We start from the raw sequence: 27,075 nt of genomic DNA on the forward strand, positions 1-27,075 counted from the left end.
AAAATAACAGGATTTTAAACATGCTATTCAAAACGCCATTAATCGTGATTAACTATGGAAATTCTGCGATTAATCTCGATTAAACAAATTAATCGTTTGACAGCCCTAGTTTATATTTATATTTATAGTTATAGTTATATTTGGGGCCCAAGCACTAAACAGTGCGAAGGCCTCGTGTAATCTAAACGTGCCCAGAAAGTCACCAAAGTTTGCAATCCTGCCCGACCCCGCAAAAAATTTGATATTTTACAGATTGCGAAAATGAGTGAGAAAAAATGGCTCAATAGCGCCCCCTAGAAAAATTTTAAAAATCGAGCCCCTCGACTCAGATTGACGTAGAGAAACAGGATTCAATTATAGCTTCAATTATATTTATATTTACATTTATATTTATATTTCTAGTTCTTAGTGTGGACGAGTCCTAACTTGTAAAATGAGACTGAGAGTTGTTTAACTGGTTTTATTGTTTAGTGTCAGGTTTCAGTTCTCTCTCCTTTCTTTACTCTCTCTGGTGTCATTAGCACCAGAGAGAGTAAAAGCAGCCAGCAGCGGTTCCACCAGCAGCCAGCAGCGGTTCCACCAGCAGCGAGCGGCGGTTCCACCAGCAGCCAGCGGCGGTTCCACCAGCAGCGGTTCCAGCAGCAGCGGTTCCACCAGCTGCCAGCAGCGGTTCCACCAGCTGCCAGCAGCGGTTCCACCAGCAGCGGTTCCACCAGCAGCGGTTCCACCAGCAGCGGTTCCACCAGCAGCGGTTCCATCAGCAGCGAGCAGCGGTTCCACCAGCAGCGGTTCCACCAGCAGCGAGCGGCGGTTCCACCAGCAGCCAGCGGCGGTTCCACCAGCAGCCAGCGGCGGTTCCACCAGCAGCGGTTCCACCAGCAGCGGTTCCACCAGCAGCGGTTCCATCAGCAGCGAGCAGCGGTTCCACCAGCAGCGGTTCCACCAGCAGCGAGCGGCGGTTCCACCAGCAGCCAGCGGCGGTTCCACCAGCAGCCAGCGGCGGTTCCACCAGCAGCCAGCGGCGGTTCCACCAGCAGCGAGCGGCGGTTCCACCAGCAGCGAGCGGCGGTTCCACCAGCAGCCAGCGGCGGTTCCACCAGCAGCCAGCGGCGGTTCCACCAGCAGCCAGCGGCGGTTCCACCAGCAGCGGTTCCACCAGCAGCTAGCAGCGGTTCCACCAGCAGCCAGCAGCGGTTCCACCAGCAGCGAGCGGCGGTTCCACCAGCAGCAGAACTCAACACTTTCATTTCAATTAAAAAAAAAAAAACACTTGTTCTGTTTTCTCCCGACAGACAGGAAGTAAATATTATCTAATGGATTTTCTCTGAATGGAAAGCAATTAAAACCCAACATCAACACCATTAACCCCAAACACACACACACACACACACACACACACACACACACATACAAAGATGGATTTCTGTGTGTGTGTGTGTGTGTGTGTGTGTGTGTGTGTGTGTGTGTGTGTGTGTGTGTGTGTGTGTGTGATTGGCTGCTAATCCTGGTTAAATTAATGAGAAGAAAGTTAATTTGTGGTTTTGACCCTTTTCTGCTCAGAAAAAAGGATTACACACCACAATACAACACATACACACACACACACACACACGAAATCTGTATGTGTGTGTGTGTGTGTGATGATGATAAATGAAGGGTAGGAATGAAAGACGACAGGTTTGCTCAGCCTGTCTTTTCAAATCTCTAATGAGTGAGCACACACACACACACACACACACGCACGCACACACACGCAGGCACACACACACACACACACACACACACACACACACACACACACACACACACACACACACACACACACACACACACACACACACACACACACACACACACACACACACACACACACACACAGCGGGAAGTCATCAGTGAGGTGGATGAGGTTGTTATAAAGGTCTTGTTATTAAATTAATCTCTCTCATTATTTTTGACCCTCTGAGCTTCTGTAGACCTCCCACAAAACACACACACACACACACACACACACACACACACACACACACACAGACACACACACACACACACACAGATCAAAGTGCTGTGTGTTAACAGTATCCACGTAACGATGAAAGTGATAAAAAAATAAATAAAATAAAATATAAAACAATGTCTGTAAAATAATCTGCATGATATAAATCTACATAAAGTCCAAAGGAAGGTAGAAAAGGAGGAAAGAAGGAAGGAAATGGGGAAGGAAGGAAGGTAGGAAGGAAATGAGGAAGGAACGAAGGAAGGGAGGAAAGAGGAAGGAAGGAAGGAAGGAAGGAAGGAAGGAAGGGAAGAAGGAGGAAAAGAGGAAGGAAGTAAGGAGAGGAAAGAAGGAATGAGGAAGGAAGGAAGTGGGGAAAGAAGCAAATGAGGAAGGAACAAAGGAAGGGAGGAAAGGAGGAAAGAAGGAAGGAAGGAAGGGAGGAAAAGAGGAAGGCAGGAAGGAAGGAAGGACATAATGAAGGAAGGAAGGAAGGAAGGAGAGAAGGAAGGAAGTGAGGAACAGTCAAAAGAGTAAACTTCCTGTGGTGTTTTCTAGATTAAAGAGCTTTGTTGAACTCTTTAACCCTCCTGTTGTCCTCAGGTCAAGGAAGGAAGGAAGGAAGGGAGGAAAGAGGAAGGAAGGAAGGAAGGGAGGAAAGAGGAAGGAGGAAGGAAGGAAGGAAGGACGTAATGAAGGAAGGAAGGAAGGAGAGGAAAGAAGGAATGAGGAAGGAAGGGAGGAAAAGAGGGAGGAAGGAAGGAAGGAAGCAAGGAATGAAGGAAGGATGTAATGAAGGAATGAAGGAAGGAGAGCAAGGAAGGAAGGAGAGGAAGGAAGTGAGGAAGGGAGGAAAGAGGGAAGGAAGGAAGGAAGGAGAGGAAGGAAGTGAGGAACAGTCAAAAGAGTAAACTTACTGTGGTGTTTAACCCTCCTGTTGTGCTCAGGTCAAGGAAGGAAGGAAGGAAGGAAGGGAGGAAAGAGGAAGGAAGGAAGGAAGGAAGGAAGGAAAGAGAGGAGAGCTTTGTTGAACTCTTTAATGTGAAGTAAAGGCTGAGCGGCTGTCACAGTGTTTCAGCTGCAGCCGAGCAGATCTCATGATATTTGCTTCTATAATTTGAGCTGTCACACCTCCTCCTCCTCCCCCACCTCCTCCTCCACCTCCTCCTCCTTCGCTGGGTCATTTGTCATGGAGGAAAATCTCCGCTCAGATCTTCCTCGGCGGTAATATCTCTGTCATTCACTCCCTCCTCAGTCTCCCCCCCTCCTCTCATCTGTGAGCGGTGCGATGCTATCAGAGGAGAGGAGGTGACAGTCTATCAGAGCACCTCCTCTCCTCTCGCCTGATAGCACTCCACTGCTTATAATGTTAAGAAGATGATAAGAAATAATAGTCTTTCTTTTTTTTCATGTAGCGGTCGGGCGGAGGCGAGTGTCGGGGGCCGAGGAGCCGACATCCATCACCTGCTATTTATCAGCGCTGAGCGGCTCCAAAGTTTTATAACAGCAGCAGAAAAATAATAACTGCTGCAGAAACAATTTGAGACTCATCAGATAGACGGAGGAGGCCGACGGTCAGCTTCAACTCCTCACGTCCACATTTTTTATCTTCTCGGTGTGTCGAGTTAAAAAAAATAAAGTGCGCGATGATGAAAGATGATTAAAGAGATTAAAGTGCAGTTTGTAATTTCTGCTGCTGAGACTCTGATTGGACGGAGAGATTTTAGTCGAGCTGTAAACTGGAAAAACACGTCGGATCAGCAGTTTCACAGTTTTCTCTTCAACTCGTCAGAAGTTACAGTCAGAAAAACTCAGAGAGAGAGCGGGAGGGAGGGAGGGAAGGAGGAAGGAAGGAAGGAAGTTTCAATCAGTATTTATCCATGAGGAAGGAAGGAAGGCGGGAGGGAGGGAGGGAAGGAAGGAAGGAAGGAAGTTAACTCATCAGAAGTTACAGTCAGAAAAACTCAGAGAGCGGGAGGAAGGAAGGAAGGAAGGAAGGGCGGAAGGAAGGAAGGAGGGAGGGAAGGTACGAAGGTAGGAAGGGAGGAAGGAAGGGAGGAAGGAGGGAGGGAAGGTAGGAAGGGAGGAAGGAGGGAAGGAAGGAAGGAAGGAAGGAGGGAGGGAAGGAAGGGAGGAAGGATGTTAACTCATCAGAAGTTACAGTCAGAAAAACTCAGAGAGCAGAAGGAAGGAAGGAAGAAAGGGAGGAAGGAAGGAAGGAGGGAGGGAGGGAGGGAAGGTAGGAAGGGAGATAGGAAGGAAGGAAGGAAGGAAGGAAGGAAGGAAGGAGGGAGGGAGGGAGGGAGGGAAGGTAGGAAGGGAGGAAGGAAGGAAGGAAGGGAGGAAGAAGGAATAACTGCTGCAGAAACAATTTGAGACTCATCAGATAGACGGAGGAGGCCGACGGTCAGCTTCAACTCCTCACGTCCACATTTTTTATCTTCTCGGTGTGTCGAGTTAAAAAAAATAAAGTGCGCGATGATGAAAGATGATTAAAGAGATTAAAGTGCAGTTTGTAATTTCTGCTGCTGAGACTCTGATTGGACGGAGAGATTTTAGTCGAGCTGTAAACTGGAAAAACACGTCGGATCAGCAGTTTCACAGTTTTCTCTTCAACTCGTCAGAAGTTACAGTCAGAAAAACTCAGAGAGAGAGTGGGAGGAAGTTTTATCCATGAGGAAGGAAAGAGGGAAGGAAGGAAGGAAGGAGGGAAGGAAGGAAGGAAGGAGGGAAGGAAGGAAGGAGGGAGGGAAGGAAGGGAGGAAGGAAGTTAACTCATCAGAAGTTACAGTCAGAAAAACTCAGAGAGAGAGCGGGAGGAAGTTTCAATCAGTCTTTATCCATGAGGAAGGAAGGAAGGAAGGAAGGAAGGAAGGAAGGGAGGGAGGGAGGAAGGAAGGAAGGAAGGAAGGAAGGGAGGAAGGAAGGAAGTAAGGAAGGAAGGACAGAAGGAAGGAAGTTTCAATCAGTCTTCACCCATAAGGAAGGGAGGAAGGAAGGAAGGGAGGAAGTTTCAATCAGTATTTATCCATGAGGAAGGAAGGAAGGAAGGAAGGAAGGAAGGAAGGAGGGAAGGAAGGAAAGAAGGAGGGAAGGAAGGAAGGAAGGAAGGAAGGAAGGGAGGAAGGATGTTAACTCATCAGAAGTTACAGTCAGAAAAACTCAGAGAGCGGGAGGAAGGAAGGAAGAAAGGGAGGAAGGAAGGAAGGAGGGAGGGAAGGTAGGAAGGGAGATAGGAAGGAAGGAAGGAAGGAAGGAAGGAAGGAAGGAAGGAGGGAGGGAGGGAGGGAGGGAAGGTAGGAAGGGAGGAAGGAAGGAAGGAAGGGAGGTGGAAGGAATAACTGCTGCAGAAACAATTTGAGACTCATCAGATAGACGGAGGAGGCCGACGGTCAGCTTCAACTCCTCACGTCCACATTTTTTATCTTCTCGGTGTGTCGAGTTAAAAAAAATAAAGTGCGCGATGATGAAAGATGATTAAAGAGAGTGCAGTTTGTAATTTCTGCTGCTGAGACTCTGATTGGACGGAGAGATTTTAGTCGAGCTGTAAACTGGAAAAACACGTCGGATCAGCAGTTTCACAGTTTTCTCTTCAACTCGTCAGAAGTTACAGTCAGAAAAACTCAGAGAGAGGGAGGGAGGGAGGGAGGGAGGGAGGGAGGGAGGGAGGAAGGAAGGAAGTTTCAATCAGTCTTTATCCATGAGGAAGGAAGGAAGGAGGGAAGGAAGGAAGGAAGGAAGGAGGGAGGGAAGGAAGGGAGGAAGGAAGTTAACTCATCAGAAGTTACAGTCAGAAAAACTCAGAGAGAGAGCGGGAGGAAGTTTCAATCAGTCTTTATCCATGAGGAAGGAAGGAAGGAAGGAAGGAAGGAAGGAAGGGAGGGAGGGAGGAAGGAAGGAAGGGAGGGAGGAAGGAAGGAAGGAAGTAAGGAAGGAAGGACAGAAGGAAGGAAGTTTCAATCAGTCTTCACCCATGAGGAAGGGAGGAAGGAAGGAAGGGAGGAAGTTTCAATCAGTATTTATCCATGAGGAAGGAAGGAAGGAAGGAAGGAAGGAAGGAAGGAAGGAAGGAAGGAGGGAAGGAAGGAAGGAAGGAGGGAAGGAAGGAGGGAAGGAAGGGAGGAAGGAAGTTAACTCATCTGAAGTTACAGTCAGAAAAACTCAGAGAGCGGGAGGAAGGAAGGAAGAAAGGGAGGAAGGAAGGAAGGAGGGAGGGAAGGTAAGAAGGTAGGAAGGGAGGAAGGAGGGAGGGAAGGTAGGAAGGGAGGAAGGAAGGCAGGAAAGAAGGAAGGAAGGAGAGAGCAAGGAAGGAAGGAAGGAAGGATGACACAAAGGTTATAGATAAATTCAGACTGAACTCCGCAGCAAGACATCATGGAGGTTACGCCCAGTTCAATATAATCAATATATTATAAAAAGATCAATAAGAGAGATTTGAAATGACATTTGACCCATTTTATACCAAAAGACTGAATGCTCCTGAACATGTCAAATGGTGTAACCACAAAATGTCAAATGGTGTAACCACAAAATGTCAAATGGTGTAACCACAAAATGTCAAATGGTGTAACCACAAAAGAATGATAGATATTAAATATGTGATCAGCTACAGTGTATTTAAGTGGACTTATACTAATAATGACTTAATTTAAAACATGTAAATGTTTCCTGGTCTCCATGGTAACCAGATGAAATGTAATATTTAGAACAATAGTATTCCATTAGCTTTATTTAATATAAAAGTTATAATGTAAGATCATGCCACACTAGTTGATATGGTGTTAGGTAGGAAGGAAGGAAGGAAGGAAGGAAGGAAGGATGTAAGATCATGCCAAACTAGTTGATATGGTGTTAGGTAGGAAGGAAGGAAGGAAGGAAGGAAGGAAGGATGTAAGATCATGCCAAACTAGTTGATATGGTGTTAGGTAGGAAGGAAGGAAGGAAGGAAGGAAGGAAGGATGTAAGACCATGCCAAACTAGTTGATATGGTGTTAGGTAGGAAGTAAGGAAGTAAGGAAGGAAGGAAGGAAGGAAGGAAGGAAGGAAGGAAGGAAGGAAGGAAGGAAGGTGTTTTATTGACTATTTACTGTTTTTAAGCAAGTTGAATTATTTGCTACAAAGTTTTTATGGTTACACCACTTAGACATTTTTACCATAATCCTCTAATATATTCTCTCTAAATGGATTAAAAGCAGAAATTTGATGCTGGGTCCACAAAAACAAGAATGTGTGAAGTTATTCATACGTTTATTTTCATATTTTAACCCTTTAAATTTAAACTAAACCACATGGACACAAAAAAGTAGCGTCACATCATCGACCCTTAAACAGGAACTCATAATATATTTAATACTTGTAATGAATTCAGAATTTTCCACTTTAAGATTAAAACTAATTTTTGTTGAATTTACTTTGATTCAAAACCTGAATTCTTTGAGAGAGGGTTAGGGTTGAATACGCTGTAGTAACAAGCAGCAGTATTACAGTATTTATTTAGTATGCAGTATTTCAGGACTAGAAATATGTTGGTATGTTTGTGTCTTTGGTCAGTGGGGAGTTAAATCAACTCTCACAGTTTACATACAGTATAAAAGCCCTCAGAGACAGTGTGATGAGTGCTGTTGTTATATTTGCATATTTCATGTCTAATTACAGCAGCGCTTCCTGCCTCAGTGTCTCACATCAGCAACACTTCAACTTAATGTTGATTCCTTAAAAACAAGATTTCAACTCATTTACATATAAACAAAACACTCACAACCTGAAATGTTTCTCTCACTAATGACTGCTGACGGCTCTGCTTTATTATCAGGAAACCAACGTTTTTACTCGTAATGTTTATGGAAGTCAGACGTTTTGTCCCAGTGGAGAAGAAGAAGTTTAAAATATCAGTTCAACAGAAAAGATTCAGACTGAGAAAGACTGAGACGGATTTTACAATTATTGTTACTGATGCTTCATTTAAAAGATATCTTCATTTTATACACATTTCCTTTGAAATTCGGTATATAAAGATCCATTTTAGTGGCGAGTAGTGAGGAAACCGCAGTAAATGTGTCAGATATCATTTGATATCAGATTTATCTTCTGACCCTTTGGAGGGTTAGGGTTCCCCCTAAGTTGGGAACCACTGGACTAAACTAACTAACTGTATGTACATTAGTTAAGGGACCAAACCACTACTTTTACTGTAATACTTTAACTATCCATCCTCTGTCTCTTACCTGGGTCTCAACAGGCTGAGCAGTGAAACCCAGACCTCCTTCTCTCCAGCTACACTCATCAGCTCCTCTTGGAGGATCCAAGCTGTTCCCAGACCAGCAGAGATATGTAATCCCTCCAGTGTGTTCTGGAACTCCTCTAAAGGGGGGCGTCCCGGAGGATCCTGACCAGGAGCCCAAACCACCTCAGCTGGCTCCTTTCCATGTGAAGGGGCAGCGGCTCTACCCCTAGCCTCCCCCGGATGTCTGAACTCCTGACCCGATCTCTAAGGCCCAGACTCTCTCTGCTTGGATCCAGCATCTCATTGTTTGGGTCACTACCCACTCAGCTCGTTCTCCACCAGGAAGGTCATCACTGCTGATGCTGCACCCATCCACCTTTCAATCTCTCGCTGCATCTGACCCTCAATGTGAAGAAGACCCCCAGATACTTAAAGTCCTCCGCTTGGGGCAGTAACCCCCCCCCACCCCACAAACCCCTGAAGGGGCAGTCCACCTAGTTCCAGCAGAGCACCATGGCCTCAGATGTGGAGGTGCTGACTCTCATCCCGACCGCTTCACATTCAACTGCACACCGTCCCAGAGCCTGTTGGAGGTCTTCACCTGTAGAGTCCAACAGAACAACATCAACCACAAAAAGCAGAGAGGTGATTCTGAGGTCACCAAACTGGACTCTCTCTGTCCATGAATCAGGGCCCATAACCCTAACCCTGCTGCACCAATCTACCTGATACTGTACCCATCCGCCTGATGCTGCACCTATCCACCTGATGCTGCACCCATCCGCCTGATGCTGCACCCATCCAGCTGATGCTGCACCCATCCACCTAATGCTGCACCCATCCACCTGATGCTACACCCATCCGCCTGATGCTGCACCCATCCACCTGATGCTGCACCCATCAACCTGCTGCTGCACCCATCCACCTGTCAATCTCTCGCTGCATCTGACCCTTAATGTGAAGAAGACCCCCATATACTTAAACTCCACCGCTTGGGGCAGTAACCCCCCCCCACCCCCCAAACCCCTGAAGGGGCAGTCCACCTTGTTCCAGCAGAGCACCATGACCTCATATGGGGAGGTGTTGACTCTCATCCCGACCGCTTCACATTCAACTGCAAACCGTCCCAGACCCTTTTGGAGGACTTCACCTGTAGAGTCCAACAGAACAACATCAACCACAAAAAGCAGAGAGGTGATTCTGAGGTCACCAAACTGGACTCTCTCTGTCCATGAATCAGGGCCCATAACCCTAACCCTGCTGCACCCATCTACCTAATACTGTACCCATCCGCCTGATGCTGCACCCATCCGCCCGATGCTGCACCCATCCAGCTGATGCTGCACCCATCCGCCCGATGCTGCACCCATCCGCCCGATGCTGCACCCATCCGCCCGATGCTGCACCCATCCACCTGATGCTGCACCCATCCACCTGATGCTACACCCATCCGCCTGATGCTGCACCCATCCACCTGTCAATCTCTCGCTGCATCTGACCCTTAATGTGAAGAAGACCCCCATATACTTAAACTCCACCGCTTGGGGCAGTAACCCCCCCCCCACCCCCCAAACCCCTGAAGGGGCAGTCCACCTTGTTCCAGCAGAGCACCATGACCTCATATGGGGAGGTGTTGACTCTCATCCCGACTGCTTCACATTCAGCTGCAAACCATCCCAGACCCTTTTGGAGGTCTTCACCTGTAGAGTCCAACAGAACAACATCAACCACAAAAAGCAGAGAGGTGATTCTGAGGTCACCAAACTGGACTCTCTCTGTCCATGAATCAGGGCCCATAACCCTAACCCTGCTGCACCCATCTACCTGATACTGTACCCATCCGCCTGATGCTGCACCCATCCGCCCGATGCTGCACCCATCCAGCTGATGCTGCACCCATCCGCCCGATGCTGCACCCATCCGCCTGATGCTGCACCCATCCACCTGATGCTGCACCCATCCACCTGATGCTACACCCATCCGCCTGATGCTGCACCCATCCACCTGTCAATCTCTCGCTGCATCTGACCCTTAATGTGAAGAAGACCCCCATATACTTAAACTCCACCGCTTGGGGCAGTAACCCCCCCCCACCCTCCAAACCCTGAGGGGGCAGTCCACCTAGTTCCAGCAGAGCACCATGGCCTCAGATGTGGAGGTGCTGATACTCATCCCGACCGCTTCACATTCAACTGCAAACCATCCCAGACCCTTTTGGAGGACTTCACCTGTAGAGTCCAACAGAACAACATCAACCACAAAAAGCAGAGAGGTGATTCTGAGGTCACCAAACTGGACTCTCTCTGTCCATGAATCAGGGCCCATAACCCTAACCCTGCTGCACCCATCTACCTGATACTGTACCCATCCGCCTGATGCTGCACCCATCCGCCCGATGCTGCACCCATCCAGCTGATGCTGCACCCATCCACCTGATGCTGCACCCATCTGCCCAATGCTGCACCCATCCGCCTGATGTTGCACCCATCCGCCTGATGCTGCACCCATCTGCCCGATGCTGCACCCATCTGCCTGATGCAGCACCCATCCACCCAATGCAGCACCCATCTACCTGTCAATCTCACGCTCCATCTGACCCTCAATCTCTAGATTAATATAATGATTGAATCAATATGTATCGTTAAATAGGCAGTTAATGACTTTACATGGTTGTTACTGTCTGACTGAGACTGAAGGGATGTTATTGTTAAACTCCCTCTGTTTGTTTCACATGATGTTTGTTACTTATTTATGAACATAGAAACATGTGATGGTTCATCTGCATGAACCTGTGAATCCAAAATTAAATTTGTGCTTTATAAATAAAATGTATTATTATTATTATAAGTGTCCCAAAAACACCCATTGAGTTTTGAATGTGACACAGCTTGTGTTACTTTGAACACATCATTCCTGACAGTGTAACAATGTGTTAATAAATATTTTAATTCACCCCGAAATGTACATCATCATCATCATCATCATCATTCAGGAGGAAGGAGACAGGAACTGAGCAGAGATCAAATATTTTACACAAACTGAATAAGAAAAAACACGACTATTCATTTAAAAAAGACTGTAAGGAATATTCCTCTGAACACTCTCACACAGAGAGCTGTCAGCAGGATGAAGATGATGATGAAGATGGGAGGAGGCAGCGAGGTGGAACAAACAGGAAGTGACAGAACACAGACATGCAGCTTTAAAAACACATCAAGAGACATTTTGGTTAGCATGTTCTGCTAAAAGGCTATTGTTGTTGTCTCACTCTCTCACTCACACTCACACACACACACACACACACACACACACACACACTGAGTGCTCCATTATCCACGTGTTGTTCAGGCTGATAAATAATCAATGACTCCACTTTAGTGTCTTTCGCCTCAATCGGGTGATCGAGGTTCATAATGAATAAAACAGCAGCCTCGCTCTCTCTGACTGACAGCTCTCTGTACATGAACCCTCCTATCACAGGCCCTCTCTAAATCATGTGACAGAAAGCACTGATTTAAAATGATGAAGCTTTTGATTAAAGGGTAAAATCACCTCAGTTAAACCGAGTCTGAGAGAAAATGACTTTAAGGCTGAATCCAAACCTCCAGACGTCGTTCCCAGGAAGTCGGCGAGTGCTTCAGTCTCTCTAACCCCTCCATTCATCAAGTCCTCATGGGGCCTTTAGCAGACTTCCTGCAGACCTCCAGAAAGTCTGCTCCGGCTGCAGGAATTTCATTTTATCTCTGTGGAAACACAGGAAGACTTAATTACCGCCTCGGAGCATTTTCATCACCTCGCAGACTTGACGTGATGACAGAACCTTCAATGCCAAGTACACCGAGTTCAGACCCGCGTACCTGGTAGTTTGGATATAATAATAACCGAGAACAACATTTTTGTGACTTGGACACACAGAAGGAACAAACATCTCAGTGTATAATGACTGAGACAGTAAATAATAATATAATAATAATAATAATTATTATTACTATCTAGATAAAACATTTTTGAAAGTATCAATGAACTTCCCTTCATATTTGTTAGGTTTGTTAACTCATTTAGGAAAAACTGTTGAAGGAAGACTGTTGTTACTCACATGAAACTCAGACTAGAGTACAGCATGGACTGTCCAGTTTCACTCCTGAATCCAGATCCAGCAATTACTGTTACTCAGGTCCAGATCTCTCAGACTACAGGACTGGGAGCTGGAAACCAAGGACAGAGATGCAAAGCTTCTCTCTGAAAGGTTAGAGTCACTCAGCCAATAGCAATACAAAATGAAATGGTTGCATATTTTAATTCATCAATTTCCAGAACGAGCATATAAAGTAAATAAAAGTGTGCTGCAAAACCCTTTACAGACAGCTCAATCCGGACCTGAGAGTCTCCAGTGTGCAGTGTGGACTCTCCAGTCCAGCAGAAAGCTGCTTCAGTCCTGAATCCTGCAGGTTGTTGTTACTCAGGTCCAGATCTCTCAGACGAGAGGACTGGGAGCTGAGAACTGAGGACAGAGCTGCACAGCTTCTCTCTGAGAGGTTACAGTCGGTCAGAATAATGATTCAAACTGCTTTCAGCAGAGCATTTGGTGGAGGTTTTACAGTAATGTGAAGTATTATCTGCTGCATGCTCACAATGAATGAGAAGCTGATCAGAAAGCTGATGTGATCTGATGTGTTCACTTTGTCTCCTGCGTGTTTTTGTCTGGATTCTCTCATGATGGACTCACCTGAAGTCAGTGACATCACACAGCACCAACAGTTAGGCATGAACCTATTTGTTTGTGTTCTTATAAGTGCAGTTTTAACAATCTGATCCTGTGGGTTTTTTCTTTCATTGACACAAATCAAACACTAAATGTATCACTTGATCTTCAGTGTAGAGAGGTAAGCTAAACTGACCGGAATATCATGAATAATCGTATTCCTTTTGTCCAACATTCAAAATAGAACAAAGTGGAAATGTGATATTGATAGAAACTGATTTATTAGCATGAAAATGTCACACACAATAAATGAGGGATGAGTGAAGATTCAGCAGAAAAACATGTGCTTAAACATCTAAACAAAGGTAAAACATTTGATTTCACTTGATTTTGATTTTTGTCATTTTCTTTTCCTCAAAAATCAAATATATTGAAAATAGCAATAACACATTTGAGTTGAATAAGTGGTGGAAAGAATATAAAAGGCAGTGAAGAAAAAAAATATAAACTCATAAATCATCCAATCAGATCTCCTCTCTGCTCTTCTTCTAGTGGTCTTAATAAAGGTCTCACTACTTCCTGTTTTGGCACTGAGTATTGGTGCTGGTGATGACCAACTGCTGTCAGGGACCCCTGAGCTTCTTCCTCTTCAGCCGGCTCTCCTTCAGCTCTGGAAACTACAAGTTTATAAGAAATCAGCTCAATGTTCTCCTGTGGGTCTGACCTCTGCCTCCTGATGACCTGGAGAGACATGACAACACAGATCTGCATCACTCCTCTCTTGAGTTTAAGATAAACAGGCTGAGAGCTTCATTTCAAACAGTCCTGACTGATGGTTGGTCAGGGCTGATTGCTGTGACACAGGTCAAAGGAGAAATGGAAAAGCTTACCTCCGTTTGGCTTTTGCATTAAGTAGACATGGGAGTGACCGTTCAGGTTCAGTTATAAGAACTAATGTATCGTCTGCGTATATCATTCATTTATTCGTGGAGTTACCTATCCAGATACCAGGGAAGATGGGGACTTTACATAAGGCTGCCGCTAGGGACTGAAGCACTAGTGCTTAAGGGGCAGCCTTGTCTCGTACCTCTGCTACGCTCAAATGGTTGTGAGAGAACAATGTTAGTTCGGACTGATGCTCTAGGTTGGGTGTACAAAATTTTAATCCAACCTAAAAGTTTTGTGCCGAAACCAAAGGACTCCAGGGTGGAGAACAGATACTGCCACTCCACCCTGTCAAATGCTTTCTCTGAGGGAGACAAAGAGGAAAGTAGGCTGCCCCTGTCCATAGCCTCACGGTACATATACCATGGGGATGCGTAAAAAGTGTAATCTCTAGCAGAGGGATGTATCAGACACCAGACATCAACAAATCCAGAGTCCTTACGAATGTCCTGTAGGGCTTTTGCTGATCAATTTGCATTAGCGGCAGGAGGGTTCCAGTGCAAAATATCATGTAAAACTAGGTTGAAGCCCCCCCCCATAATGATTGGATGGTCCCCAAGATTATTTATCTTGGATTCAAGTTTCCCGAAGAAGGTGGGGCCATCAGTGTTTCGTGGAGAAGTATTCTATTTGTAGTCAATAATAATATACTAATTACTAACTATAATATTGTGGTACAAATTTCAGTTGTTGATAAAATTGCATCAAAATAAAGCTTGTTTATCAAAAAGCACTAAATGGCCTGAAATCCTTGAAAATTCTCAACTCTAAACAATGAATGTGTTCAGTACCTTCAGGATGAAAAAGAAGGCAGTGATGACCAACGGCAGACACACTGGGAAGACGATCAGTCTGATGATGAAAACTATTAGATCTGATGAGACACATTCAGTCATCACATTAGATCACACGACATCATGAGGACAACAGCTCCCATCAAACAGAAACTTTAATGACGTTAAATCTCCTAAAATCAGTGAAATCTGAAGCAGCTTGTTGATTCAGCTCTTAGAGAATAAGTTCATCTGATCCTCTCTGTATGCTGATGATGTTCAACAAAAACCACTCATGTGTTCACAGCTGCTTTGAAAGAATGAATGAAAGTCTGCTGATTCTCTCCTTAAAGCTCCTGTCTGCTTAAAATGATTCAACTGATTGTTAACAGTCAACATCTTTACATGCAGTTAAATCAGATGTGATCCTGGTGAAGCTCTGAGTTCATCATGTAAACCCTGTTTATTATCATTATAGTGCTTATCTGGCTTCACTTTTACTTTCCACTACAACACAGTTGTTAGGGTTGAATAATGTTAAAGAAGCCGGGAAGGAAACAGTTTACAGCTCCTTCATCAGATTGTGACTCAGCTGTCTGTAGGTCGCTGGGTCGCTCCGGCTGCCTCGTGACTTTTTATCAAACATGGAAACAAAGTCAGTGTGACGTCTCAGTTGGACTGAGCTTCACACTCTGCTTCAGCTTACCTGTGACAGTGAGAGAGAGCAGACGGCTCTCAGAGGAGAAGTTATGAGAAAAAACATAGACGCCATAAACACAGCTGTAGTTTCCTTGGTGGGCGGGGTCTGCAGCAGGAAACAGGAAGTCAGCAGAGTGATTGACAGCTGGCTGGGTGTAGTTGTATGTTGTGTTGGAGGAGGTGAAGGTGAGCTGGAAGGAGCCTCCTGGGTACTGAGGCTGGACGGAGCAGCTGATGGTGAAACTGGAGCCCCAGAACACCTGAAACACCTGCTGCTGGGCCCCGGAGACCCCGTCCATGGTAGGAGACACAGAGATGATTGGCTGGAGCAGCAGGTCTGTAAAAACAGAGAGATGATTGGTTGAAACTGCAGGTCTGTAAATACACAGAGAGGATTGGCGGAAGCAGCAGGGAACCACAGCAGGTTGATTAAAGGTGCAGATTGTCTCAGTTTGAATCAATGAGCCTCCAGGAACAAGCTAACTTCTCTACCCTTTAGGATGCTGTCGTCCTGGATAAGTTTACAGTTCAGTCCAATGGAAACCACCAACTATCACTGTGACAGAGGAAGGAAAATATTACTGTCAAAGATGATGTCACTGATGGACTTACCTGAACAGGTGAGCTCCACAATGGAGGAAGAAAAATCTGATGATACACAGTCCCTCAGTGCATATCCAGGATGAAGACAATCAGATTGGAACGACCATACAGATCTGCCTGAGTCTTCATTTCTGATTCCTGTTAAGACAGCAGAACGACAGTCCAGATATCTGCATGCAAAAGCTGCATCCTTCAGGGTCCAGCCAGACTGACTAACTGATCTCCACTGTCCCTGTTTCACCTCCAGTCTACCTGAACAGCGACTGGCTCCTCCCACCAACCTGACAGGCTCTGAACAGAAACAAGAGAGTCATCAGTAAAAGAATAAAGTGAGTTTCATTAGAACAGAAACAAGAGAGTCATCAGTAAAAGAATAAAGTGAGTTTCATTAGAACAGAAACAAGAGAGTCATCAGTAAAAGAATAAAGTGAGTTTCATTAGAACAGAAACAAGAGAGTCATCAGTAAAAGAATAAAGTGAGTTTCATTAGAACAGAAATGAAGACAAATCAAAGCTGCAGCTCCTCTTCTACCTGAGCAGGTGAGTCCAACAGCTTTACCAGGTGAGCAGGTTCTTCTAGCTGAGTCTGATCTTCTACAGTCCAGGAGAGCAGACTCATTGCCTCCACACTGGAACTCTTTGGTCCACATTGGAGCCTCCACTTCTCCATAGAGCGCCCCCTGGATGACTGAAGGAGCCCCACAGTCCAGCTCCCTACACACCACCTCTGCATCCTGCTGGTCAAAGTCAGTTTCACACACTGAGGACCACGACTGCTCAGACTTTACCTCCAGTCTGCCTGAACACAGACTAGTCCCATTCACCAGCCTGACAGAGTCTGGAGAGAGAGGACCATCATTAGTTTTGAGAATATTTAACTGCAACATTCATACCAATAAAGCTTTTTCTGAGATTTGAAAGTTATAGTCCTGTTGTGGATTCATGACCTTCATTAATGATAATGTTAGTATAGTAATAATACTAGTATAATATAAAGAGCTGACGAGAGTATTGATAAAGAACCAGATCAATAAGTGGTATTGATAAGAGTAGTAGTATTGATGAAATCCTAATGAAACTGATCCCTAGTGTGAAGTCAGTACATCTGATCATGGTTCTGACACTGAGCTGACAGAGAGCAGCAAACTGCTCTGTTTACACCGTGTTCATACAAATGATTAAATGCCATATACATACAGTATGTTGTAACTGTAAACTGCTACTACTGCTGCTTTCTCTTGTAGTGTGAATATCCTTAAAGGTGCAGATTGTCTCAGTTTGAATCAATGAGCCTCCAGGAACAAGCTAACTTCTCTACCCTTTAGGATGCTGTCGTCCTGGATAAGTTCACAGTTCAGTCCAATGGAAACCACCAACTATCACTGTGACAGAGGAAGGAAAATATTACTGTCAGAGATGATGTCACTGATGGACTTACGTGAGCAGGTGAGCTCTACGATGGAGGAAGAGAAATCTGATGATGATACACAGGCACTTAAAGCAGATCCAGACTGAACACAGTAAGAACTGATTCTCCATACAGATCTGTTTGAGTCTTCATATCTGCTTCTTGTTGAAACAGCAGAGCCACAGTCCAAATATCTACATGTTATAGCTGCTTCCTTCAGGGTCCAGCCAGGGGAGCTCACTGGTTTCCACTCTTCATATTTCACCTCCAGTGTACCTGCACAGCGACTGGCTCCTCCCACCAACCTGACAGGCTCTGAACAGAAACAAGAGAGTCATCAGTAAAAGAATAAAGTGAGTTTCATTAGAACAGAAATGAAGACAAATCAAAGCTGCAGCTCCTCTTCTACCTGAGCAGGTGAGTCCAACAGCTTTACCAGGTGAGCAGGTTCTTCTAGCTGAGTCTGATCTTCTACAGTCCAGGAGAGCAGACTCATTGCCTCCACACTGGAACTCTTTGGTCCACATTGGAGCCTCCACTTCTCCATAGAGCGCCCCCTGGAGGACTGAAGGAGCCTCACAGCCAAGCTCCCTACAGACCACATCTGCATCCTGCTGGTCAAAGTCAGCTTCACACACTGAGGACCACGACTGCTCAGACTTCACCTCCAGTCTGCCTGAACACCGGCTAGTCCCATTCACCAGCCTGACAGAGTCTGGAGAGAGAGAGGACCATCATTAGTTTTGGGAATATTTAACTGCAACATTCATACAAATAAAGCTTTTTCTGAATTTGAAAGTAACAACTGATAAAGAGAGAGAGCACATTCATTCCCTGACTCAAGTCTTTATCTAGAGGAAATATTTCATTTTATTTGTAGGATTTTAAAATGTCTCATTTAGGCATCACCTTGTGGTAGCATGAAGAATGACACTATGGTGGACAGCAATGCATGATATCAGTAAATAAAGAACATCAGAGCACCATGGTAGCTGAATGGTTGCAGTACCACCAAACTTAAGGGTTGGATCTATGAGACCGAACGATGAACAACACCACAGTCTTTACCTATCCTTATGGGTGCATTGCCAGACCAATCTACTCAAGTGGCTGCATTGTATGTGCAACACACCAAATGATCAGTCACATAACACTCTTTCAATGGATAGTAGGGATTAGCAGTCACCCATTCTGGGCCCTGGGATGTAAGGGTTGCCATCTCCCACTTCACCGAGGGCATGTACCCCATTCTTATCTCAGGGGCATAGAGGACTTTAGTCAATCTACAGCAGCCTGCACTGAATTGAGGGGTGCCACTAGGGGCATTGCACAATTTCCTGAGCATCTGCAAATAATCTGCATCCACAGGAAAAGAAATGGGGTGCCGAGTATGAGAGATGCCACACCAAACTTCATCCATTGGAGCAAATGCCTCAACTGGGACGTTGACTCCCACAGTCTTTGCCGCACTCATAACCTTTATATGATCTCAACTGCTGAGGGTTCACACTTACCAGCATTGCTACAGGTCAACGCACCCTCAAACTTTGAGGAAGCGCTTACCACTTCCAAAAGGGGAGTTTTGTGCATGGAGAGAGAGACAATCCGGATTAACGACATCCATCTTGATAAGAAGGCAACATGTCAGGGGAGGACTCCCTCGAGTGCTCCAGCTCTGATGTTGTCATGGGAGGCCAGTGGGCCTCCATCCTGTCCAATCTCTCTGATAGACTCTGTATGGCAGCCATGATTGCAATTGGGTGTCCTCCTAGCTAACTTGGCCTTCTGGAGTATCAATCAGGTTACCTGAAGGCTGGGAGGCCTGCTTTTTACCAGGGCCACACCCCTTCTTACGGGTAGGAGTGTGTTCATGCTTGTGATTCCAGGAATGTGTCCTCAAGACATATCCCCCTAAACTTAGTTGGGTGGGGTGAGACTGTGCAGCCCCTGCACCACCTCAGAGCGACTGCTCCACCCGACTGGTTCTGTAAATGTGCTCCTCCTAGGCAGCTCAACTGCTGCCACACAGGGGTTCTCAACATCTTTCAATACATGTGAAATGTCCAAGAAGGGACTCACGATGGCCATCACGGGGGGTCCATGGCACCCCAACAAAAACAACATACTTGGGAGGCCATTGTCTGTGCCAAAATAAAAGGAATGATTTTTTTTCTGTGTGTGTATGTGTGTGTATGTGTGTGTATGTGTGTGTATGTGTGTGTATGTGTGTGTATGTGTGTGTGTGTGCTGAAAATAGTGCCCAACAGCTACAAATAGCTGCCCAAGGAACACCAATAATCAGGCTGCTCACAGCTTACCATAAATGCTATATAATTTAAAAAGAAAACCCACTATATGCATTACATGGGAAAAGGAAACAAGCAATACCCCATCCATTGCAAAACAGGGACAAGGGTAATCCAACCGCTACTTTTCCTTTCTTTATTAGCAGAGACAACAGTAACCCAAAAAATGGAAAGAGCAAACAAGCCCACCTGCTGCACACACAGGCAAAGGGGACTGTGGCACACTTTTATTTTGTTTTTGTTTTTTTGGCAAAAGGGAAAGAATAGTAACCCAATTAACATATGGTTAAACTGACCTCCCCCAGCATTCAGGTGGTTGAGTGGTTAAGAGTGCATGCCATATACACAGTGAATCCCGCTTTGAGTCCCGGCCAACAGACATTTCTGCATGTCACACCGCCATCTCTCTCCCATAATTCCCTGTCTCTCTACTGTCAAATAAACGAGTCTATGCCAGAAATAATCTTTGAAAAAAAAAATCTGACCTCCCCCACTCAAACACCCAACCCACCGCAAACAGCAGGAAAATGGAGAAATAAATTAAATCACCACGGACAACAGAGAAGCGACTACTTAATCATGCTTGACTTAGTCCTGTAACACTGATGGACTTACCTGAGCAAGTGAGCTCTACAATGCCGGAAGAGAAACCTGATGTTACACAGTCCCTCAATGCAGATTCAGATTGAAGACAGTCAGATCTGATGCTCCATACAGATCTGTCTGATGCTTCATCTCTGCTTCTTGTTGAAACAGCAAATCCACAGTCCAGATATCTACATATTACATCTGCTTTCTTCAGGGTCCAGTCAGAGTAACTTACAGGTCTCCACTCTCCCTGTTTCAACTCCAGTGTACCTGCACAGCGACTGGCTCCTCCCACCAACCTGACAGGCTCTGAACAGAAACAAGAGAGTCATCAGTAAAAGAATAAAGTGAGTTTCATTAGAACAGAAACAAGAGAGTCATCAGTAAAAGGATGAAGTGAGTTTCATTAGAACAGAAACAAGAGAGTCATCAGTAAAATAATAAAGTGAGTTTCATTAGAACAGAAATGAAGACAAATCAAAGCTGCAGCTCCTCTTCTACCTGAGCAGGTGAGTCCAACAGCTTTGCAAGGTGAGCAGGTTCTTCTAGCTGAGTTTGATCTTCTACAGTCCAGGAGAGCAGACTCATTGCCTCCACACTGGAACTCTTTGCTCCATATTGGAGCCTCCAATTCTATATATAGCACCCCCTGGAGGACTGAAGGAGCCCCACAGCCAAGCTCCCTACAGACCACCTCTGCATCCTGCTGGTCAAAGTCAGCTTCACACACTGAGGACCACGACAGCTCAGACTTCACCTCCAGTCTGCCTGAACACAGACTAGTCCCATCCACCAGCCTGACAGAGTCTGGGGAGAGTTAAGATAAGATAGCCTTTATTGTCATTTAATAGTAACCTATGCAACAAAAATGTGAGTGCTGCAACTGACAGTGCATTACAGATGACAACTCTGGTAGAAACATGAGAATAAAAGTATTACACTATTTAACAGAACAGGTAATGAATAATAAATGAAATAAGATGGGTATGGCAGTAAATATATTGCACATAATGGATAATACTGCATAGATATTGGCACATGGAAATCATTATTCTGGGGAATATTTAACAGCAACATTCAAACAAAAAAAGTTGGAATTTGAAAGGAAGAACTGAGAAAAAGAGAGAGCACATATTGTAATCTCATTTCAGGTTAATGCTTTTTGTTTAACTAAATTTTGAATGAAGTGAGAATATTATAATAATGAAAAGGAACTGATAAGTGTCCATAATAAATGACTAATCAGTGGTATTGACAAAGAGCAGCAAACTCTCTGTTTACACTGTGTTCATACAAATGATTAAATACCATATACATACAGTATTTTGTAACTGTAAACTGCTACTACTGCTGCTTTCTCTTGTAGTGTGAATATCCTTAAAGGTGCAGATTGTCTCAGTTTGAATCAATGAGCCTCCAGGAACAAGCTAACTTCTCTACCCTTTAGGATGCTGTCGTCCTGGATAAGTTTACAGTTCAGTCCAATGGAAACCACCAACTATCACTGTGACAGAGGAAGGAAAATATTACTGTCAGAGATGATGTCACTGATGGACTTACCTGAGCAGGTGACCTCCATGATGGAGGAAGAGTAACCTGATGATACACAGTCCTTCAGTGTAGATCCAGATTGAAGACAGTCAGAGCTAATGCTCAATACAGATTTGTCTGAGTCTTCATCTCTGCTTCCTGTTGTAACAGCAGAGCCACAGTCCAAATATCTACATATTACATCTGCTTCCTTCAGAGTCCAGTCATAATGCTCTACTGGTCTCCACTCTCCCTGTTTCATCTCCAGTGTACCTGCACAGCGACTGGCTCCTCCCACCAACCTGACAGGCTCTGAACAGAAACAAGAGAGTCATCAGTAAAAGAATAAAGTGAGTTTCATTAGAACAGAAATGAAGAGAAATCAAAGCTGCAGCTCCTCTTCTACCTGAGCAGGTGAGTCCAACAGCTTTACCAGGTGAGCAGGTGCATCTTGCTAAGTCTGATCTTCTACAGTCCAGGAGAGCAGACTCATGGCCTCCACACTGGAACTCTTTGGTCCACATTGGAGCCTCCACTTCTCCATAGAGCGCCCCCTGGAGGACTGAAGGAGCCCCACAGCTAAGCTCCCTACAGACCACCTCTGCATCCTGCTGGTCAAAGTCAGCTTCACACACTGAGGACCACGACTGCTCAGACTTCACCTCCAGTCTGCCTGAACACCGGCTAGTCCCATTCACCAGCCTGACAAAGTCTGGAGAGAGAGAGGACCATCATTAGTTTGGGGAATATTTAACTGCAACATTCATACCAATAAAGCTTTTTCTGAATTTGAAAGTAACAACTGATAAAGAGAGAAAGTATCCCTCAGTCAATCCATCCTCATCATCTTCTACAGGGGCACCATTGAGAGTGTTCTGATCAGTAGCATCTCTTTTTGTTATGACCACTCTAACACCTTAGACATAAAGGCCCTGAGGAGAGTGGTGAGGACACCTGAGAGGACTATTTTGGTCACACTGCCACCTTTAGAGGACATGGCCCAAAAATGCATGCTGTCAAAGCAACCATTATCCTGAGAGACCAGTCACCACTGTCATAGACTGTTCTCCCTCTTGCCTTCAGGCAGGAGACACAGCGGCCTACATAGCAGCACTGTTAGGTTCAGTAACAGCTTCTGCCCGGCTGCTATCAGACACAACACTGACTGCTTTGCTCTTTATGAAAATGTGCAATATTATTTATTTATGTGCATGTTTTACATTCTCCACACTTCATTCCTGTCCAGAAATTAACTATTTAAATTATAAATTGGTCATATATCTATTTCAATTTAATTTCATTCTCTTTGCATCTTGGATGCTATGGTGAATGACACTAAAATGGAATCTTAAATCTTGAAAAAAAAATTAGGCGTTGGAGGAGTTCAAGGAAACCATGGAGAAGAACTTTTGCATTGCCTCAAATAAGTTCTGGCAAACAGTCAGGAGATTCAGGAAAGGGAAGCAGGACTCAGCCCAGGCTGGTCTCAGCAGTGGTGAGAACTACTGACCTCGACTGGGGATATTTGCGGGCGGTGGAAGGAACACTTTGAGGAACGCCTAAACCTGACCAACATGTCCTCTATGGAGGAGGCAGAGCTGGATGATCCACGGGAATCTTCACCCATATCCTTGGCAGAGGTCTCTGAGGTAGTTAAACAGCTCCTCAGTGGCAAGGCGCCAGGGAGGATGAGATTCACCCTGAGATACTGAAGGCTCTGAACATTGTGAGTCTGTTATGGAGGTCAGGGACAGTACCCATGGACTGTCAGACCGCGATGATGGTCACCATTTTCATAAAAGGAGATCGGAGGGTGTGATCCACTATCGGGGATCACACAACTCAGCCTCCCGGGAAAAGCCTATTCCAGGCTGCTGTAAAGGAGGCTCCAGCTGATTGTTGAACCTCTGATTCAGGAGGAGCGATTTGGATTCTGTCCTGGTCATGGAACAGTGGACTAGCCCTTCACCCTGCAGGGACACTGGAGGAGTCATGGAAGTTCACAAGTCCAGTCTACATATGCTTTGTGGACTTGGAGTAGACTTAGGACCTTGTCCCTCGGGGGACCTTGTGGGAGTTTGGGGTACTGGGGTCACTACTGCAAGTCATTCAGTCCCTATACAACCGCTGTGAGAGCTGTGTTCACATCCTCTGCAGTAAGTCAGACCTGGTCTCAGTGGGTGTTGGGCTCCATCAGGGCTGTCCCTGGTCTCTGATCCTGATTGTGATTTCCATGGCAGCCAGGGGGAAAAGAGAGTCCAGTTTGGGGACGTCATAATCACCTCTACTTTTTGTGGTTGATGTTGTTCTGTTGGACTCTACAGGTGAAGACCTCCAAAAGGGTCTGGGATGGTTTGCAGCTGAATGTGAAGCGGTCGTAATGAGAGTCAACACCTCCACATCTGAGGTCATGGTACTCTGCTGGAACAATGTGGACTGCCCCCTCAGGGTCTGCTGCCCCTAGCATAGGAATTTAAGTATCTGGGTCTTCTTCACATTGACGGTCAGATGGAGCATGAGATTGACAGGTGGATGGGTGCAGCATCAGGTGGATGGGTGCAGCATCAGGTGGATGGGTGCAGCATCAGGTGGATGGGTGCAGCATCAGCAGTGATGACCGTCCTGGTGTAGACAGAGCTGAGCCTGAAGGTGAAATTCTCAGTTTAGCAGTCAGTCTACGTCCCAACCCTCACCTCTGCTCGCCAGCTTTGGGTAGTGACCCAAACAATGAGATGCTGGATCCAAGCAGAGAGAGTCTGGGCTCAGCCTTAGAGATAGGATCAAGAGTTCAGATATCCAGGGGAGGCTGGGAGTAGAGCCATTGCTTCTTGATATGAAAAGGAGCCAGCTGAACTGGTTCATGCATCTGGTCAGGATCCTCCTGGACGCACCCCTTTAGAGGAGTTCCAGGCACGTCTGACTGGGAGAAGACCCAAGGGTAGACACAGGATGCGGTGAGGGGATTACATCTCTCTTCTGGAACACCTTAGAATCTCCCAGGAGGAGCTTGGAAGCATGGCTGGGGAAAAGTAGGTCTGGGTTTCATTGCTTAACTTGATGCCACAAGGACCAAGCCCCGGATAAGTGGAAGATAATGGGTTGATGAATACAGTATAGTGTAAGTCTAAACTGCTACTACTGCTGCTTTCTCTTGTAGTGTGAATATCCTTAAAGGTGCAGATTGTCTCAGTTTGAATCAATGAGCCTCCAGGAACAAGCTAACTTCTCTACCCTTTAGGATGCTGTCGTCCTGGATAAGTTTACAGTTCAGTCCAATGGAAACCACCAACTATCACTGTAACAGAGGAAGGAAAATATTACTGTCAGAGATGATGTAACTGATGGACTTACCTGAGCAGGTGAGATCCACGATTGAGAAAGGGGAACCTGATGATACACAGTCCCTCAGTGCAGATCCAGACTCAAGACAGTCAGGTCTGAATGACCATACAGATGTGTCTGAGTCTTCATCTCTGCTTCTTGTGGAAACAGCAAAGCCGCAGTTGAGATATCTGCATATTGCAACTGTTTCTTTCAGGGTCCAGTCAGAGTCACTCACTGGTCTCCACTGTCCCTGTTTCACCTCCAGTCTACCTGAACAGCGACTGGCTCCTCCCACCAACCTGAAAGGCTCTGAACAGAAACAAAGGAGTCATCAGTAAAAGAATAAAGTGAGTTTCATTAGAACAGAAACAAGAGAGTCATCAGTAAAAGAATAAAGTGAGTTTCATTAGAACAGAAATGAAGACAAATCAAAGCTGCAGCTCCTCTTCTACCTGAGCAGGTGAGTCCAACAGCTTTACCAGGTGAGCAGGTTCTTCTAGTTGAGTTTGATCTTCTACAGTCCAGGAGAGCAGACTCATTGCCTCCACACTGGAACTCTTTGGTCCACATTGGAGCCTCCACTTCTCCATAGAGCGCACCCTGGAGGACTGAAGGAGCCCCACAGCCAAGCTCCCTACAGACCACCTCTGCATCCTGCTGGTCAAAGTCAGCTTCACACACTGAGGACCACGACTGCTCAGACTTCACCTCCAGTCTGCCTGAACACAGACTAGTCCCATTCACCAGCCTGACAGAGTCTGGGGAGAGTTAAGATAAGATAGCCTTTATTGTCATTTAACAGTAACCAATGCAACAAAATTGTGAGTGCTGCAACTGACAGTTCATTACAGATGACAACACAGGTAGAAAAATGAGAATAAAAGTAAAACACTATAAAACAGAACAAATGCAGGTAATGAATAATACATAAAGTAGATGATAGATGGATATGGCAGTAAATATATTGGACATATATTGTCAATGGCAAACATTATTTTGGGGAATATTTAACTACAACATTAATACAAAAAGAACTGGAATTTGAAAGGAGGAACTAAAAGAGCACTGAAAGAGAGAGCACATATTGTAATCCCATTTCAAATTCATGCTTTTTGTTAAACTAAATTTTGAATGAAGTGACAATATTATCATGATGAAAAGGAACTGATAAGTGTTCACAATGAATGACTAATAAGTGGTATTGATAAGAGTATTGATGAAGAACCAGATCAATAAGTGGTATTGATAAGAGTAGTAGTATTGATGAAATCCTCATGAAACTGATCCCTAGTGTGAAGTCAGTACATCTGATCATGGTTCTGACACTGAGCTGACAGAGAGCAGCAAACTGCTCTGTTTACACTGTGTTCATACAAATGATTAAATACCATATACATACAGTATATTGTAACTCTAAAATGCTACTACTGCTGCTTTCTCTTGTAGTGTGAATATCCTTAAAGGTGCAGATTGTCTCAGTTTGAATCAATGAGCCTCCAGGAACAAGCTAACTTCTCTACCCTTTAGGATGCTGTCGTCCTGGATAAGTTTACAGTTCAGTCCAATGGAAACCACCAACTATCACTGTGACAGAGGAAGGAAAATATTACTATCAGAGATGATGTCACTGATGGACTTACCTGAGCAGGTGAGCTCCACGACATGATTAGAAGAATCTGATGATACACAGTCCATCAGTGCAGATCCAGAATGAAGACAGTCAGAGCTGATGCTCCATACAGATATGTCTGAGTCTTCATTTCTACTTCTTGTTGAAACAGCAGAGCCACAGTCCAAATATCTACAGATTACGTCGGCTTCCTTCAAGGTCCACTCATAATGCTGTACTGGTCTCCACTCTCCATATTTAACTTGCAGTGTACCTGCACAGCGACTAGCTCCTCCCACCAACCTGACAGGCTCTGAACAGAAACAAGAGAGTCATGAGTAGAAGAATAAAGTGAGTTTCATTAGAACAGAA

General features: G+C 45.2%; 1 protein-coding gene across 1 annotated transcript in view; it reads right to left on the reverse strand.

Moving 5' to 3' along the window:
- Positions 1-480: 480 nt before the first annotated feature.
- LOC128381794 (scavenger receptor cysteine-rich type 1 protein M130-like) overlaps positions 481-27,075 on the reverse strand; it is a 31,788-nt gene continuing 5,193 nt past the window's right edge. The window contains exons 5-18 of the mRNA XM_053341829.1: positions 26,735-27,016; positions 25,547-25,852; positions 25,122-25,403; positions 22,177-22,482; positions 21,801-22,082; positions 17,756-18,061; positions 17,377-17,661; positions 15,343-15,672; positions 14,655-14,737; positions 13,533-13,659; positions 9,791-9,916; positions 9,241-9,366; positions 8,218-8,353; positions 481-1,240 (exon numbers count right to left, since the gene is read on the reverse strand). Of these exons, the coding sequence (XP_053197804.1) occupies positions 481-1,240; positions 8,218-8,353; positions 9,241-9,366; positions 9,791-9,916; positions 13,533-13,659; positions 14,655-14,737; positions 15,343-15,672; positions 17,377-17,661; positions 17,756-18,061; positions 21,801-22,082; positions 22,177-22,482; positions 25,122-25,403; positions 25,547-25,852; positions 26,735-27,016 (3,737 nt within the window). The remainder of the gene's footprint in view (positions 1,241-8,217; positions 8,354-9,240; positions 9,367-9,790; positions 9,917-13,532; positions 13,660-14,654; positions 14,738-15,342; positions 15,673-17,376; positions 17,662-17,755; positions 18,062-21,800; positions 22,083-22,176; positions 22,483-25,121; positions 25,404-25,546; positions 25,853-26,734; positions 27,017-27,075) is intronic.

Source organism: Scomber japonicus, chromosome 20 (genome assembly GCF_027409825.1).
Source record: "Scomber japonicus isolate fScoJap1 chromosome 20, fScoJap1.pri, whole genome shotgun sequence".
Classification (NCBI taxonomy): Eukaryota; Metazoa; Chordata; class Actinopteri; order Scombriformes; family Scombridae; genus Scomber; species Scomber japonicus.